General features: G+C 47.7%; 1 protein-coding gene across 1 annotated transcript in view; it reads right to left on the reverse strand.

The window, feature by feature from the left end:
* Positions 1–13962, reverse strand: part of OPRL1 (opioid related nociceptin receptor 1) — a 54084-nt gene extending 40122 nt beyond the window's left edge. Inside the window, exon 1 of the mRNA XM_084848425.1 lies at positions 13742–13962. Within this exon, the coding sequence (XP_084704551.1) occupies positions 13742–13962 (221 nt within the window). The remainder of the gene's footprint in view (positions 1–13741) is intronic.
* Positions 13963–14738: the final 776 nt, after the last annotated feature.

Raw genomic sequence — 14738 nt, forward strand, 5'->3', positions numbered from 1 at the left:
TCTGCTGCTCATATCTAGTTGCTAACGGTAGAGTTGTTAAGTTGTAAAAGAAGAATAAAGCTTTGAAAAGAATCCCTTTGTCTGTGTCTGGACTTGGCTACTGGATTAGACTGAGAGAGGCCTCCAAGGAGCCCTTGACATCCACCATGTTAGTGCTCAAGCAGGGTTGCCACCTCTTTTTTCTGACAGGCTCCTCATCTTTAATAGCTGTATGCCTGGCAGGTACAGCATGGTCCTCTCCATGATGAAAAGAGCTGGACCTATTGAATTGGACCAATGTAGATCGGTCACATCGATAACACTGTATCAGTCACATCGATAACACTGTTTCGATAACACTGTACAAAAATTTACAAATTCCTTCATATCTCTAGTTATTACCTTTGGTCCCATTTTTCCCTCAGGGAGAGAACAGGGCTATGGCTCACATGATGAGGAAAAATCCCCACTACCACTATTTTATCTGCTGTAGGGATAAGTAGAACTAAACCAAAATGAATCCCCATTTGAGGGGTAAACACTTCCAGCATTGCCCCCCCCCAAAAAAAAACAGCCTCCCCTTTTTGGAATTTTTTCCTGCACTCTTTGCAAAAATGTTCATCTATGTATTCACATTGTCCTTTCCCCCCATCTTCTTCACTGGCACTCAGCAACAGCATCCCTCAGCTGAATCAGATAGGCTATGGGATTCTGTGACATCATCCCATTCACTGTGTGTGTGCACTGATTGGATGGCATCATCCCTCTGATTAATGCAGGAAGGAGAAAAAATAATGACGAAGGAGCGATAAAGAAAAATATTGACACTGAATTGCATTGAGAAAATATTCACTTAATGTGTTTTTCAGGACGGGGGAATGTACATCACCAAACCTGCTCAAAATCAAAATGGGAGACTATTTGGCACAGTTCTGATTTTATGGTAACATGGAGGAAGGAACAGGCTGAACACATTCTGCACCTTGGCAGACTGCCAATAGGAAGGACAAATGCTGCAGTGGTGCTCTGATTTTGCCACCTGTGATAGTGCACAGGGAAAGGCTTCCAAGAAGCTGGTTGAGCAGAGCGTTCAACAGCAGCCTTCTTGTACAAAAGGTACAACTTAGGGATGTTAGAGAATTCCACCACAGATCCCAGGGAAGCTGAATTCCAGTGAATTCGGCCCCCCAGAATCCATGGCAGAACGGAGCAACCCGCCCACCACCCCACGAAAGCCCCGCGAAATGGAGCCTACCTGGCTGCGGCTCCGCTGGCAGTGGCTCCGGCAGCAGTGGCAGCTCCGGCGGCTCCAGCCGCTGCCAGGCTGCAGCCACAAATGGCGGCCACTACACTGGCCACCATTTGCATCCCTGGCAAGCCGTGATAGGCTACGTAAGTATCTACGTAACCTATCACAGCTCAGAGCAGGGACGCAAATGGCGTAGCAGCTGCCATTTGCATCCCTGTTTTTGCTGTGATGGGCTACATAAATATTTACGTAGCCTATCACAGCAAAAGCGGGGACGCTAATGGCGGCCGCTACAGCATCTGCGTCCCTTCGCTGAGCCGTGATAGGCTACGTAAATATTTACATAACCCATCACGGCTCAGCAAAGGGACACAAATGGTGGCCACTACGCCGGCCCCCACTTGCATCTGCAGACCTGCCATGCAGGTCGTGGAGTCGCTGCAGAGCAGAGCCAGATGGGGTAGGATTTGGGGGGGAGGTATGGAGGCCTCCCCCCCAACCACGAATGTCACCCTTCGAAAAGGTAAGTGACTTTCGTACATCCCTAGTACAACTACTCATGATCTCACAAGAGCTGGCATTACTATTCCCTGCCATGCACAGAGGTGTCCTTGCAGGTTTAGAAGGGGCAATAGTTACAGCAAAGTGTTCAAATATTAGAATCATAGGGTTGGAAGGGGCCTACAAGACCACTGAGTCCAACCCCCTGCTCAGTGTAGGAAGCCTGATTCCCAGGCGGTCTCCCATCCAAGATACTAACCAGGGCTGACCCTGCGTTAGCTTCTGAGATCAGACGAGATCGGGCACATCCAGCCCTTTGCTCATTTCAAAGCAAAGAAAGCAATTCGTGACCGTCTCCAGAATAATGAGACAAGACACTTGTCATTCAGTTCACTAGGGCCACAACAAAGGTAGCTGTGTTGTCTACCTTTTTGCCACCTGTGACAGTGCCACCTGTGACAGTGACTACCATCAAGACTTTCTCTGTCTTGATGTGATGGGATGATCATTTGTATCAAGATTATTTTTGTGTAGGATTTTTTTTCCCCTTGAGCTGCAGGAAGACAGAAGCACTTCAGCAAGACACTGCACAAAAAGCGATAGTGACACAATTGTGCATACAATTGCATTGAGTTTGCATTTCTTTTAACGGGGTTTTATCAATTTAACACATTCACCTTGGCAATGTAGAAGAGGGGGGAAGATAGAAATGAGCTGAAGCTGCTTATGCTCCAATTTCAGAATTAATTTGTTAGAAATTCTCTCAATGAAATAGAAGAATTCAGGAGGAGCGGAACTTGGTGTGGAGTGTGTGGGTGGCATGAATCCCCAGAACAATAAGAGGACATCTATTCCTCCCTCATATTTTAACAGTGCAAACCTATACCTCTCTACTCAGATGTAGGTCCTATTGAGTTAGGAACCTAAGAATGTAAGAACGTAAGAAGAGGTATGCTGGATCACACCAAGGGTCCAACTAGTCCAGCATTCTGTTCCAGCTACCTAAAGGAGGAAACCCTCAAGCAAGATATAAGTGCAACAGCACCCTCCTGCCTATGTTCCCCAGCAACTGATGTACATAAGCTTACTGACTCTGATACTGGAGGTAGCATATAGCCATCAGGTCTAGCAGCCATTGATAGCCTCCTCCTCCAGGAATTTGTCTAATCCCCTTTTAAAGCCATCCAAGTTGGTGGCCATCACTACATTTTGTGGTAGTGAATCCCACAGTTGAATTATGCATGGTGTGAAGAAGTCCTTCCTTTGATCTGTCCTGAATCTCCCACCAATCAGCTTCATGGGATGACCCCGCTGGGTTCTAGGATTTTGAAAGAAAGGACAGAAATGTCTCTCTATCCACACTTTCTGCACCATGCATAACTTTGTACACCTTTATCATGTCTCCTCTTACTTGCCTTTTTTTCCAAGCTAAACAATCCCAGCTGTTGTAACCTTCCCTCATAAGGGAGATACTCCAACCGCTCGAACATTTTAGTTGCCCTTTTCTGTACCTTTTCCAGCTCTACAATATCTTTCTTTGAGGTACAGTGACAAGAACTGTACACAATATTCTGAGTGTGGTCACACTATCGATGGCAGTATGATGACTATGGACAGTATGATACTGGCAGTTTTATTCTCAGTTCCTTTCCTAATTATGTCTAACATGGCATTGGACTTTTTTTTACAACAGCTGCACACTGGGTGGACATCTTCACTGAGCTGTCTACCACAACCCCAAGATCTCTTTCTTGGTCAGTCAGTGCTAGCTCAGATCCCATCAGGTTATACTTGAAGCTGGGATTTTTGGCCCCAATGTGCATCACTTGACACTTGCTTACACTGAACCATTTGTAGGGATGTACAAAACCCCTACCTGGCTCCGTGCCAGGCAAACTGCAGTGGGAGGGAGGCGCTCCATCCCTTCCCCTGGAATCCTCCCCGGCTGGCTCTGCTCCACGGTGGCTCCGCAGAGCTGCCGGCCAGGGCCGGCTGCAGCCGGAGTTCCGGCTGCTGCCGGGCTGCTGCGGCCGCAAATGGCAGCCGTCGTAGCGGCCGCCATTTGCGTCCTTGCAATAAGCTATGATAGGCTACGTAAGTATTTACGTAGCCTATCACGAACAAAGGCAGCCACGCAATTGGCAGCCACTACGACAGCTGCCATTTGCGGCCACAGCAGCCTGGCAGCGGCCGGGAGACCAGCTGGAGCTGCCGCCACCGCCGCCACCGGAGCCACCGCCAGAGCCACATCTGCCGCCAGATATGAAAGAAAGAAAGAAAGAAAGAAAGAAAGAAAGAAAGAAAGAAAGAAAGAAAAGTGTTCCTGAGGAATAACCATGTTCTCTGGAATTGGGGGAGGGTGTAACTGCTCATCTCAACATCCCTAATTGCTGTGGAATTAAGGCCAAACTGAAATGCCCTCCAGTTTGCACCCCACATTCACACCTGGCAAAATGGAGGAGGGGGGATTTTGGCTGATCTTTCAGTACACTCGACATTTAGGGATGGAGGCCCTCTGATGAGGAGTCATTCCCAGTGATTCTTGGGAGCAAAAGGGCAACCATCAGCCACCACGAGGAGGCAAAGAGAATCTGTGTGACTCAGAAAAAGCTGGTCTGCTGTGGAATCCATGGGCCAGATTCATGGAAATCCAAACTCATTTGAATCCAGTGCAGATTTCTCCAACTTCCCTACTGGTTTTATTGTTTGTTTGTGTATTTGTTTTATTTCATTTCATTTCTATACTCTCCAATAGCCGAAGCTCTCTGTGTGGTTCACAAGAACTAAAACCACAAAGTGCAGCATAAAACAATATGAAATATGAAACCTTAAAACCACAAAATAACAGTACAACCAGAATAAAGCCCAGCAGCAATGCAGAGATTTAAAAATACAGATTTAAAAAACCAGAGCTCAAAGACTAGGAAGCTAAAATGCTAAATACAGCAAATTATGAAGTTGAGTTTCCCGCATTTGGGGAAATTGCAGGGGTCAGCACTAGGGATGGTGGAGAAATCCGCCACGGACTCCAGTGAGGCTGGATTCTAAAGAATCTGGCCCCCCAGAGTCTGTGGCAGAACAGACTACCCCCCCACCTCTGAAATCCCCCCGGAACGGACCTACCTTGTGTCGGCCGTCTGGTCCGTCCAGTCCGTCCATCTGGGCTGCTGCGCTCGCAAATGGCAGCTGGCGTAGCAGCCGCCATTTGCATCCCTATGCTAGGCCGTGATAGGCTACGTATTTATTTACATAGCCTATCACAGCCTAGTGTAGGGACGCAAATGGCGTCCCCTACGCAGGATACCATTTGCCTCCACAGCAGCCTGGCAGCGGATGGAGACCCCACTGCGGATTGGCCCGGCTGGCAGCTCCGCGGTTTGGCCACAGAGCAGAGCCGGCCAGGCAGGATTCTGGGGGGGGAGGACTGGATCGCCTCCCCCCCATCGAGCATTCCAGGGGGAGGACCGGATTGCCTCCCCCCCCCGCAGACCCCAGCGGAGCAAGGTAAGTGGGATTTCGTACACCCCTAGTCAGCACACCCGGAGTGCAATGGATGAGCCTCGCCTTTGGAAAACCACCTCGGTGGTCATGGTATCTCCCTTGCCAGGTAAGTATGGTGAGTGCCCAGTCATGCCTACTTCTGATGCCATCCCTGCTGCCTGTGATACGTGTAAATGTGTCTATCTTTAAGAAGCCTGCAGCTGTTAGTGACTCTTTCCTTTCTGGAGACCTGGGCAGGGCCCCTTTGCTATTCTCTTTGTGTAGGCTTTGGAGCCAGGCATTCTGGTGTTCGCTTCACGGGAGTTAATTTCCTCTCATGTAGATGTAGATATCAATAAACAACAGTGTTGTGGAAGCTTCAGAGTCAGAAGCAGATGACTTGGAGAGCAAGGCCTAGGGGTGAACTGCAGGTTAAGCAGGTAAGCTCACCTCCACATTAACCACGTCCAAGGGCCATTACACCCTCATTTGCTCTCTTGAGCACCTGAATATGGCTGCAGTGTTTTATCAGTGTGTTTCCATTAGGGATGGTGTGGGAGTCTGAGGAGGTGGTGGAGTCCAGCAGACTCCCCCCCCCATCTGGCCGGCCTCCCAGACCCCGTTCTCCAGGCTCCAGGGGGCTCATTTCCCCACTCAGCGAGTGGCAGGAAGTGCTGTGGGGCCATCTGTCCCATTATCAGGTAGTGATTCTGTGCATAGTTGCTGCTCAGTTACTCCCACATACTTAAAGTTCCACATATTTAAAGGGCCCTTTACGCTGTAATCTTGGGTCATTGCCCCTTTAAGCCAACCATAGACTTAACTTTAAATATGCAGAACTAACCTGAGCTGCGATTTCTGAGCACAATCGTAGCTCATTAAGGGGATGGACAGCCCTGCAGTGTTTTTTGGGCAGTCACTGTGCCATCCTGTAGCTCCCGCCACACAGCTGTCATGGATGGGCAGTGGGGATGGCTTGCCACCCACCCGAAGGGAGCAGACAGAGGTGTGTCCATCCATCCCTAGCTTCCATGCATCAGTAATTTTGAGGAGGGAAAGAGAAAGATGCAAATGAATGTCAAGAACTGACATCTGCAGCAAACGGTGTACACTCCAGTTCAGGAATGAATGTAGAAATTTTCCTAGGTTCAACCAAAACTCAGGAGGGCTGAGCAAACCCACATAACAAGAATGGAATAGAACTGGGGAAACTGGCACATCCCTGTTAGTAGGCCTTTCTAGATATCCTATTGCATGTATTCAAAGCAAAATGTGGGCTCAATTTTGGGAATCTCAGCTGTTGAAACAAATAGGTTTCTAGACCTCATGATTGTGTGGAACACCTTGGAACAGGGGAGCAGTCACTGATTAACATTCCACAATGGGAGGGCTGCTAGGCAGTATTACCCCAGATTTCTTATCCTGGGAAGAGGGGGTTCTACACAGACATCCTGCTGAACTCCACACCCTGGTTCATGACTACAATTTTGCTCCTGTCAGCCCTCCCTGTCCCTCCATTTTCCCCCAATTTAGGGTGCAATCCTATGCATATTTAGACATGAAAAAAAATCATATGCTGACTGGGGAATGCTGGGACTTACAGGCTCTGTCTAAACATGCATAGGATTGCATGTTTAGACAGAAACATTTCTCTGTCTAAACATGCATAGGATTGCGTCCTTAGAAACCTTTTCTTTCCACCATGTTCTTCCCACACCTCAGGCTTTGTCCCATCTGTCTGTCTGTCTGTCTGTCTGTCTATCTATCTATCTATCTATCTATCTATCTATCTATCTATCTATGATTTATAAGAAAGATAGACTAACAACAGAGTAATTTAAATATATATTTAGTGCAAAATGTTTCAGCATCCACCTTCATCAGTATATATATGAAGCTAAACTACGCAATTGAGTGCAAAAGTAGGTTTCTTATGAGAATACACAGCATCTCTCTTTCCTCTTTCTCGTTCTCTCTGTCTTTTCACAGTATGCAAGTCAACTCCACCTGGGCCCTTCCCTGTTCCTTTCTCAGCTCAAGGCATTCCGCCACCTCCTATTTCATCTTCTGGATTAATTTAGTTTCCTATAGGAGGCACCAGAGGGCTTTTCACAGGCCACCCGTATCTTTAATCACCTGGTGACACATAAGTGGAAGCCTCCTTCACCCAACATGCCAAAGAAAAGGCCAAGGTTTGCCAGAAAGGATGGTCACACATTGGCGCATTGGCTTGTCTTCTCTTGCAGTAGTAGCACCACCCGATGCCATTTCTCATTTAATTCCAGAGCTGGTTGGAGCAAGTATGTGGAAGAGAGCAAAGGTAAAAAACAACAACACACGCTGCAGGACTTGTGTACAGTGCCGAGTCCCTTGGCCCAAGCCTGCAGTGGAGCTCACTACAACTCTGTTTTCATTTGTGTCTAACCCATATTGTTGCGGCAGACATAAAGATATGTTGCTTTTCTTTCAAAGCCTTCCTCAGAGCTCCCCATTTTCCATAAAATCTTTGATCTGGCCCCTGAGTGCTCTTTGCCAACTGAAGTGAAGCCAAGATATGTGTCAATGAGTTTGCATCAGGGATTCATCAAACAAATCAATCAATCAGTCCTGTGGGACAATAATGGAATGGAATGGAACAGAGGAAATCCATTAATCATAGAACCATAGAAGAGTAGGGTTGGAAGGGGCCTACAAGGCCATCGAGTCCAACCCCCTGCTCAATGCAGGAATCCAAGTCAGAGCATCCCCAACGGATGGCTGTCCAGCCTCTCTTGAATGCCTCCAGTGTGGGAGAGCCCACCACCTCCCCGGGCAATTGGTTCCATTGTTGATCTGGCTGTTAGTGCTAGAGCAATACAACAATGGACCCAATTACCTGGGGAGGTGGTGGGCTCTCCCACCCTGGAGGCATTCAAGACAAGGCTGGACAGCCACCTGCCAGGGATGCTCTGACTTGGATTCCTGCATTGAGCAGGGGGTTGGACTCGATGGCCTTGTAGGCCCCTTCCAACCCTATGATTCTATGGTTCTATGATTAATGGATTTCCTCTATTCTATTCCATTCCATTCCATGCCATGCCATTATTGTCCCACAGGACTGATTGATTGGTTGATTTGTTTGATGAATTTGTTTGTGCGGGGTTCATTCTTCCCAAATTCCAGTCTCTGCTTTAACCTGGAGAATTTATTTTAAAAAAATACCTTTGGAATTGGTAGATGTGCAATTTGGCATAGGTAGCTTGTGGGGGTGGGGGGGCGAGGGGGGTGTCTTTCCCCCAGTTTTTTACTTGAGTTGCTGCACTATGTGGACAGTGGTGTAGATGCCCAGTTATTAAAGCTCCAGTCTATCAGTTTCCCCCCATCCTATCAGTTCCCCCCATGCACTCTTCAAGTACTTGAAAGGTTGTCACAGAGAAGAAGGCCAGGATCTCTTCTCGATCATCCCAAAGTGCAGGACACGGAATCATGGGCTCAAGTTACATGAAGCCAGATTCTGTCTGAACATCAGGAAAAACTTCCTGACTGTTAGAGCAATACGATAATGGAACCAATGACCAAGGGAGGTGGTGGGCTCTCCCACACTGGAGGCATTCAAGACGAGGCTGGACAGCCACTTGTCAGGGATTCTCTGACTTGATTCTTGCATTGAGCAGGGGGTTGGACTCGATGGCCTTGTAGGCCCCTTCCAGCCCTACTATTCTATGATTCTATGATTCTATCACATGAAGAGGAAGGTGGGCTGTTCTCGCTGCCCCTGATGTCACCTCCCTTCTGGTCCTGCCTGCCCCCCCACACACACACACACTGAGGCTGAAGGGTGAAGCAAGGACGCTGTTGGCCTGTTCTGTTTATTAGGGATGCTGGAGAAATTTGAGATGAACTAAAATGAGCTCGGATTTCTAAGAATCCGACCTGCGGAATCTGCTGCAGAGCGACCCCCCTCAGGCCACGTGGAGTCCGTGGACTTTTGGATGTTTTCTTTTACTTTCCCGAAATGTACACATATTTATTTGTAGGAAAATATGTAAGTTTCTGCTGAGGAAAAGTTTAATGGAATGGGGGACAATGCACTAGGGATGGCGGAGAATTTCTCCCCGAAACTTTGGGGGGCTGAGCGCCAACGTGTTCGGCCCCCCGAACAAGTTTCGGGGAGAAATTCTCCGCACACACCCCGCCCCCTGCACCCCCCCCCCCCGGGACGGGACTTACCTTTCCCGAATGTCCCTCCCGGCGGCGGGTCCGGCCGGCGGTTCATCGGGTCTTCATCCGGGGTGGGGGCGGCAGCCGGTCTTTCGACCGGCTGCCGCCGCCGCCATTCCAATAAAAGAAAAAGAAAAACGCCCCCGTGATAGGCTACGTGACAATTAACGTAGCCTATCACGGCTAGATTTGCAAAGTCAGCCGTGATAGGCTACGTAAATCATCACATAGCCTATCACGGGTGACTTTAAAAAAAAAAGCGCGTACGGATAATGGCGCCCCCCATAGGGAGCCGCCATTCCCATTCCTTATTTGGTCGCTGTATTCTACGTAAAGATTTACGTAGACTACAGTAACCAAATAAGGAACGCGAATGGCGGCTCCCTATGGGGGCCGCCATTTGCGTATGCACTTTTTTTTTTTTAAGTCACCCGTGATAGGCTACATGATGATTTACGTAGCCTATCACGGCTGACTTTGCAGATCTAGCCATGATAGGCTACGTTAATCGTCACGTAGCCTATCACGGGGGCGTGTTTTTTTTTTAACTTTTAATTTCGCGGCCGGGCGAGACGAGGCGCCTCCTCCCCGGCCTGAATTTCGGCCGGGCGAGGCGGGAAGCCTCCCCCCCGGCCTGAATTTCGGCCGGGCGAGGCGGGAAGCCTCCCCCCCCTGGCCTGAACTTCACGGGGGGAGCAGCGAAGCACCTCCCCCCCACCGCGAAAAGCTGCAAGACCAGGTAAGTGACTTTCGTGCACCCCTACAATGCACTAAATGTTACGTACTAAGGTAAATTTCGTAAATTCTTACGAAACCTCTTACGTAAGTATTTGCACATATTTCTGCATTATGAAAAAAAATTCACGTCCATCTGTGAGTGGACGACAGAACAAAATGTGCCTGACAATCCTTGAAACGCAGACGGACTGGATTCTGCACAGTCCATACATAAGAACATAAGAAGAGCGCTGCCGGATCAGACCAAGGGTCCATCTAGTCCAGCATTCTGCTCACAGTGGCCAACCAGTTGCCCACAGGAAACCCACAAGCAGGACATGAGTACAATAGTGCCCTTCTGCCCATGTGCCCCAGTAACTGATGTACATAGGTATACTGCCTCTGGCACTGGAGGCAGCATATAGCCATCAGGACCAGTAGCCATTGATAGCCTTCTCCTCCAGGAATTTCTCTAACCCTCTTTGAAAGCTATCCAAATTGGTGGCCATCACTACAGCTTGTGGAAGTGAATTCCATAGTTTAACTCTGAGCTATGTGAAGAAGCCCTTCCTTTTATCTACCCTGAATCTCCTACCACTCAGCTGCATGGGATGACCCCATTTGGTTCTAGTATTATGAGAGGGGGAGAAAAATGTCTCCCTACCCACTTTCTCCACACCATGCATAATTTTGTACACCTTTATCATGTCTCCCTTCAAGTGTAGTCACACCATACATTTGTATAAGAGGACTTTTATTTTTGATTCCTTTCCTAACTATGTCTAACATGGAATTGGCCTTTTTCACAGCAGCCAGCTGCACACTGGGCCAACATTTCCATTGAGCTGTCCACCACAAAACCAAGATCTCTTTCTTGGTCATAGAGATGCTTCTGAAATTCTGTTCATCTGAATTTCCCCCACCTCTTGATTCTGGAGTTTATGAACCACCATGACTTGTTCCTGATGTATTTTCAGTTGCTTCAGTTTATTTGTGTCTCTCTTCTCCACCCTCATCCCACACACATACCTTTTAAATTACTGTTGCAAACATATGCGTTGGTAAAATGCTGAAAAAACAGAACCCACAGCCCAATCGTGATGTAATTGTGTGTATATATATATATATATATATATATATATATATGGTTCTATCATTATTAGTTTTGTGCTGTGCTATTATTTCCAATGTACAGGGGTATGCATCAAGGAGACACCCCACAAAATGAACTTGTTGCAGTCATACCTTTGGTCTCATCAAGAATGCATTTTTGCAGTGTTTTAGAAATGCATCAGTAATGTAGAATGGGAGGGAAGAAAGACGCAAAGGAACCAACTAAATAGGTGTCTGCTGCAAACTCAGCATCTTCCATTTCTGGAATTAATTTTGCAATTTCTCCGAATTAAACCAGAATTCAGGAGAGATGGAGCACAGGGCAGAATGAACCTGATGGGTAATAAAGGAAAGCTCTCGTATTGATGTTTTTCTTCACAAAACTCTTGTAAAGCACTGTGCACTATTGCAGCAATCCGTGCCGGACCCATTTTTTTGAGGGCCCTTGGGCAGGGCACCTTCAATAGGCCCCCTCCTTCAGCAAGTCCACCACTGTCACCTGCTGCAGTTGCTCCCCATCCTCTGTCTCATCACTGCTCCCGCTGGCTTGCATGGCAGACAGAGATCTGGTGAGCAAGCAGGCAGTGACATCTGCTACTCTTCCTTCATAGCACCACTGTTGACTGGGCCAGAGCGAGAGGCAGGTGAACAAGCAGGTTGCAATGGTGAAGAGGAGGAGCAACTCCAGGGAGCTTGTCAATGGGCCCCTGCTGAAATGTGGGTCCTCAGCAGATGCTCAGTCATGCCTACCCTTGCTGTCGATCTTGGCAACAACCCATCATCAGTATGGTAAAACAAATAGGACCTGCAACAAATTGGGTCCCAACCAGCCAGCCATACCCTCTTCCAGGATGTTCCATTCCATTCTCCCCCACCCCATGTTTTCCCCCACCCCTCACCCCAAGCAGATATTCAGCATCATGAGCCACTGAGTATGCTTAGTCTTTATTAGGCTGTGTTTTCTTCTTCCCCCAGTAAGGTTTTTCCCCCTAAAGAGTCGTGCATTACTACTGCAAGCCTTGGGATTCCTCCGAGCCTCCCTTTTGCATGTGGGTGGTGCCATATAGACTACAGAAGGATCAACACTTAAAAGAACAAGTTTGCTATTAGTATATAGGACTAGCCTGTCTCATGACAGTCTGCATCCATCGACACCAAGAAGTCCAAGGTATACATTTGAAACTGTAGTAATGTAAACAGTAGAAAGACGAGGAGAATGGAGACAAGTACAAACAAACCGAGGCTCATTCCATTATATATCTCTTTGTGATTTAGCTCCAGTTTGAAGGATTTGCATATGAAGGTAGCAGTGATGATGACACCTGATGATGCTTTCTATAGCCTTTCAAGTTTCTTACTTTCTTGAGGGCGTCACGGCCCCATGGGGTAGGTTAGCAGGAAGGACACTATCTTATCCAGTGCCAGCCTTGGAGACTTATGCCTAACCAGGAATTTGGACCTTGGTTCCTCACATCCAAGTGCACTGTTTCCATTTTCATGTCAGCCTCCATGGATTAGCATTCACATTCAGTTCATTCCAAGTAACCCCAAGACATGCGGATGAGGGCCAATGCAGACATTACTTTAAACCTGTATCTTGCAGGTTTACATTCTTTTTTCACTGGAGTAGGCTCAGGGCTCTCCAATCCAGATCTTTCAAACCACCACCACCACACTAGAGTCCCAGTCCAGATTGGGGGCCCTGCACCTACCCTAGAGTAAAAATAAAAACAAGATGTAGCTGCTAGATATGGATTTAAAAAGTAATGTCTGGTTTGGCCCGGAGTGGCAGCCTTCTAGAGAGTTACTAGGGCTCAAACCTGCCTTGTTCTCATGTCTCCTTTTTGCAGGACTTGTGAGCTAGTGTATACATTGAGAGACATATAGTGTATACATGGGAGTAAGTCCTATTGAAATCAGCGGGCCTTACTTCTGAGTAGACATGCCTATGATGGAATGGTAAGCGCCCAAGCTGTGAACTGGCAAGTCCCTCGTTCAAATCTCGTCTCAGCCACTAACTTATTGCCAGACCTTAGCCAAGGTGCTCTCTCATAGGCTCAGCTCCCCCACCCCCATCTGCAACACGGGACAATAATTTTGGCCTACATTACAGGGTTGCTGAAAAGATTAGAATGATATAATATATGTGAAGGGAACAATAATAAATGTTTGTTCTATCATTGTTGTTGCTGCTGCTGCTGTTGTTGTTATTATTGTTATTATTATTATTTCTCCCCTGGAAAATTCTCCCCACCACCACACCCACACATCTCATATGTCAGATGTGTGGGGCTGACTGCAATGACTAAGTAGTGAGAGAAAGACATTCAGCACATGCTCAGAGGCACTCTTGATTGTATTGCTATTTCTTGAAGACCACAGATTCCCAGATCTAAGCCACCATGTCCTCTCACTCCAATGGAGCCTTCCCATATTCCACACAGCCCTCACTTCTACACAAGGTTGCTCATTCCCAAGTCAGACATCCACAGGTTTGCTTACCTGATGATCACATACATGACGGAGCAGTTGCCCACCAGCCCTACAATGCAGACGATGGAGTAGACGATCACAATGGTGACCTTGATGCCCATGGGCAAGAAGCCATCTGTGGTCCCATTGTGGATCCAGTCGCCCAAGCTGAGGTTCCACAGGGATGAGTCATTGACCAGTTTCCTCATGTAAAGGATGTCCCCAGCCTGGGTGTGAAAGAGCGGATCCATCCTGGATGCAGCAAGACTGTAGTAGGGAAGCTCTGGAGTTGTGAGGGGGAGGGAAACAGGAGATGGAGTTAATGATGATAACCCAGTTTTCTGGCACAGTGACATTCAGGGAACATGATTTTAGAGAAGGGATGCAGCCTGCATGGAAAAGGAAAGTGTGCATGCTACAGCAGGGACATGCTTGGATTGGCTAAGAAGACTTTCCAAAGGTACTTGCAGCTGGAGTTAATACAGCCATTGCATGTCCCTTTGCACAACAAAGAACGACACTGAGAATCTCTCCGGGTGGCTGGCATCTTTGCCGAACTGGCTCATTAGCAAGACCCCTTTCCTGCCATGCATGTGTAAAATATCTATTACCCATCGTGCTTTCTGCTGCAGAGAGACCTTCCTTTTCAAATGCACCTCTCCATGCTGGCAGGTGAATTATCGTATAATGCAGGGATGGAAGCAGTGTGGGGTGTGTGTGTGTGTGTGTGTGTGTTGGGGGGGGGAGTTATTAATAGCAATTCTTCTTTGGAAAGAGTCATGCATTTGCTGCTAGAACTGCATCCAGTCTGGTCTCCCACACAAATATACCAGCCCCGAGTAAACTTGAAAGGATACACCAGCTTCTTCCTTACCTTGGCGAATGCTTCTTTTTAGAAAATCGGTTCTCTGATCCCCCAGACGGGCTTTTCAGCAGTGCTGTGTTCCATGAATGATGTCCAGAAGAGAATCGACAAAGGAAACCCAGAAGAGAGAGCTCTCTCCAGCTGCTTCTCCCTGGCTCGGAG

The sequence above is a fragment of the Heloderma suspectum genome, chromosome 4 (genome assembly GCF_057233095.1).
Source record: "Heloderma suspectum isolate Gila_16-S chromosome 4, 16-S_ref, whole genome shotgun sequence".
NCBI classification, from domain to species: Eukaryota; Metazoa; Chordata; class Lepidosauria; order Squamata; family Helodermatidae; genus Heloderma; species Heloderma suspectum.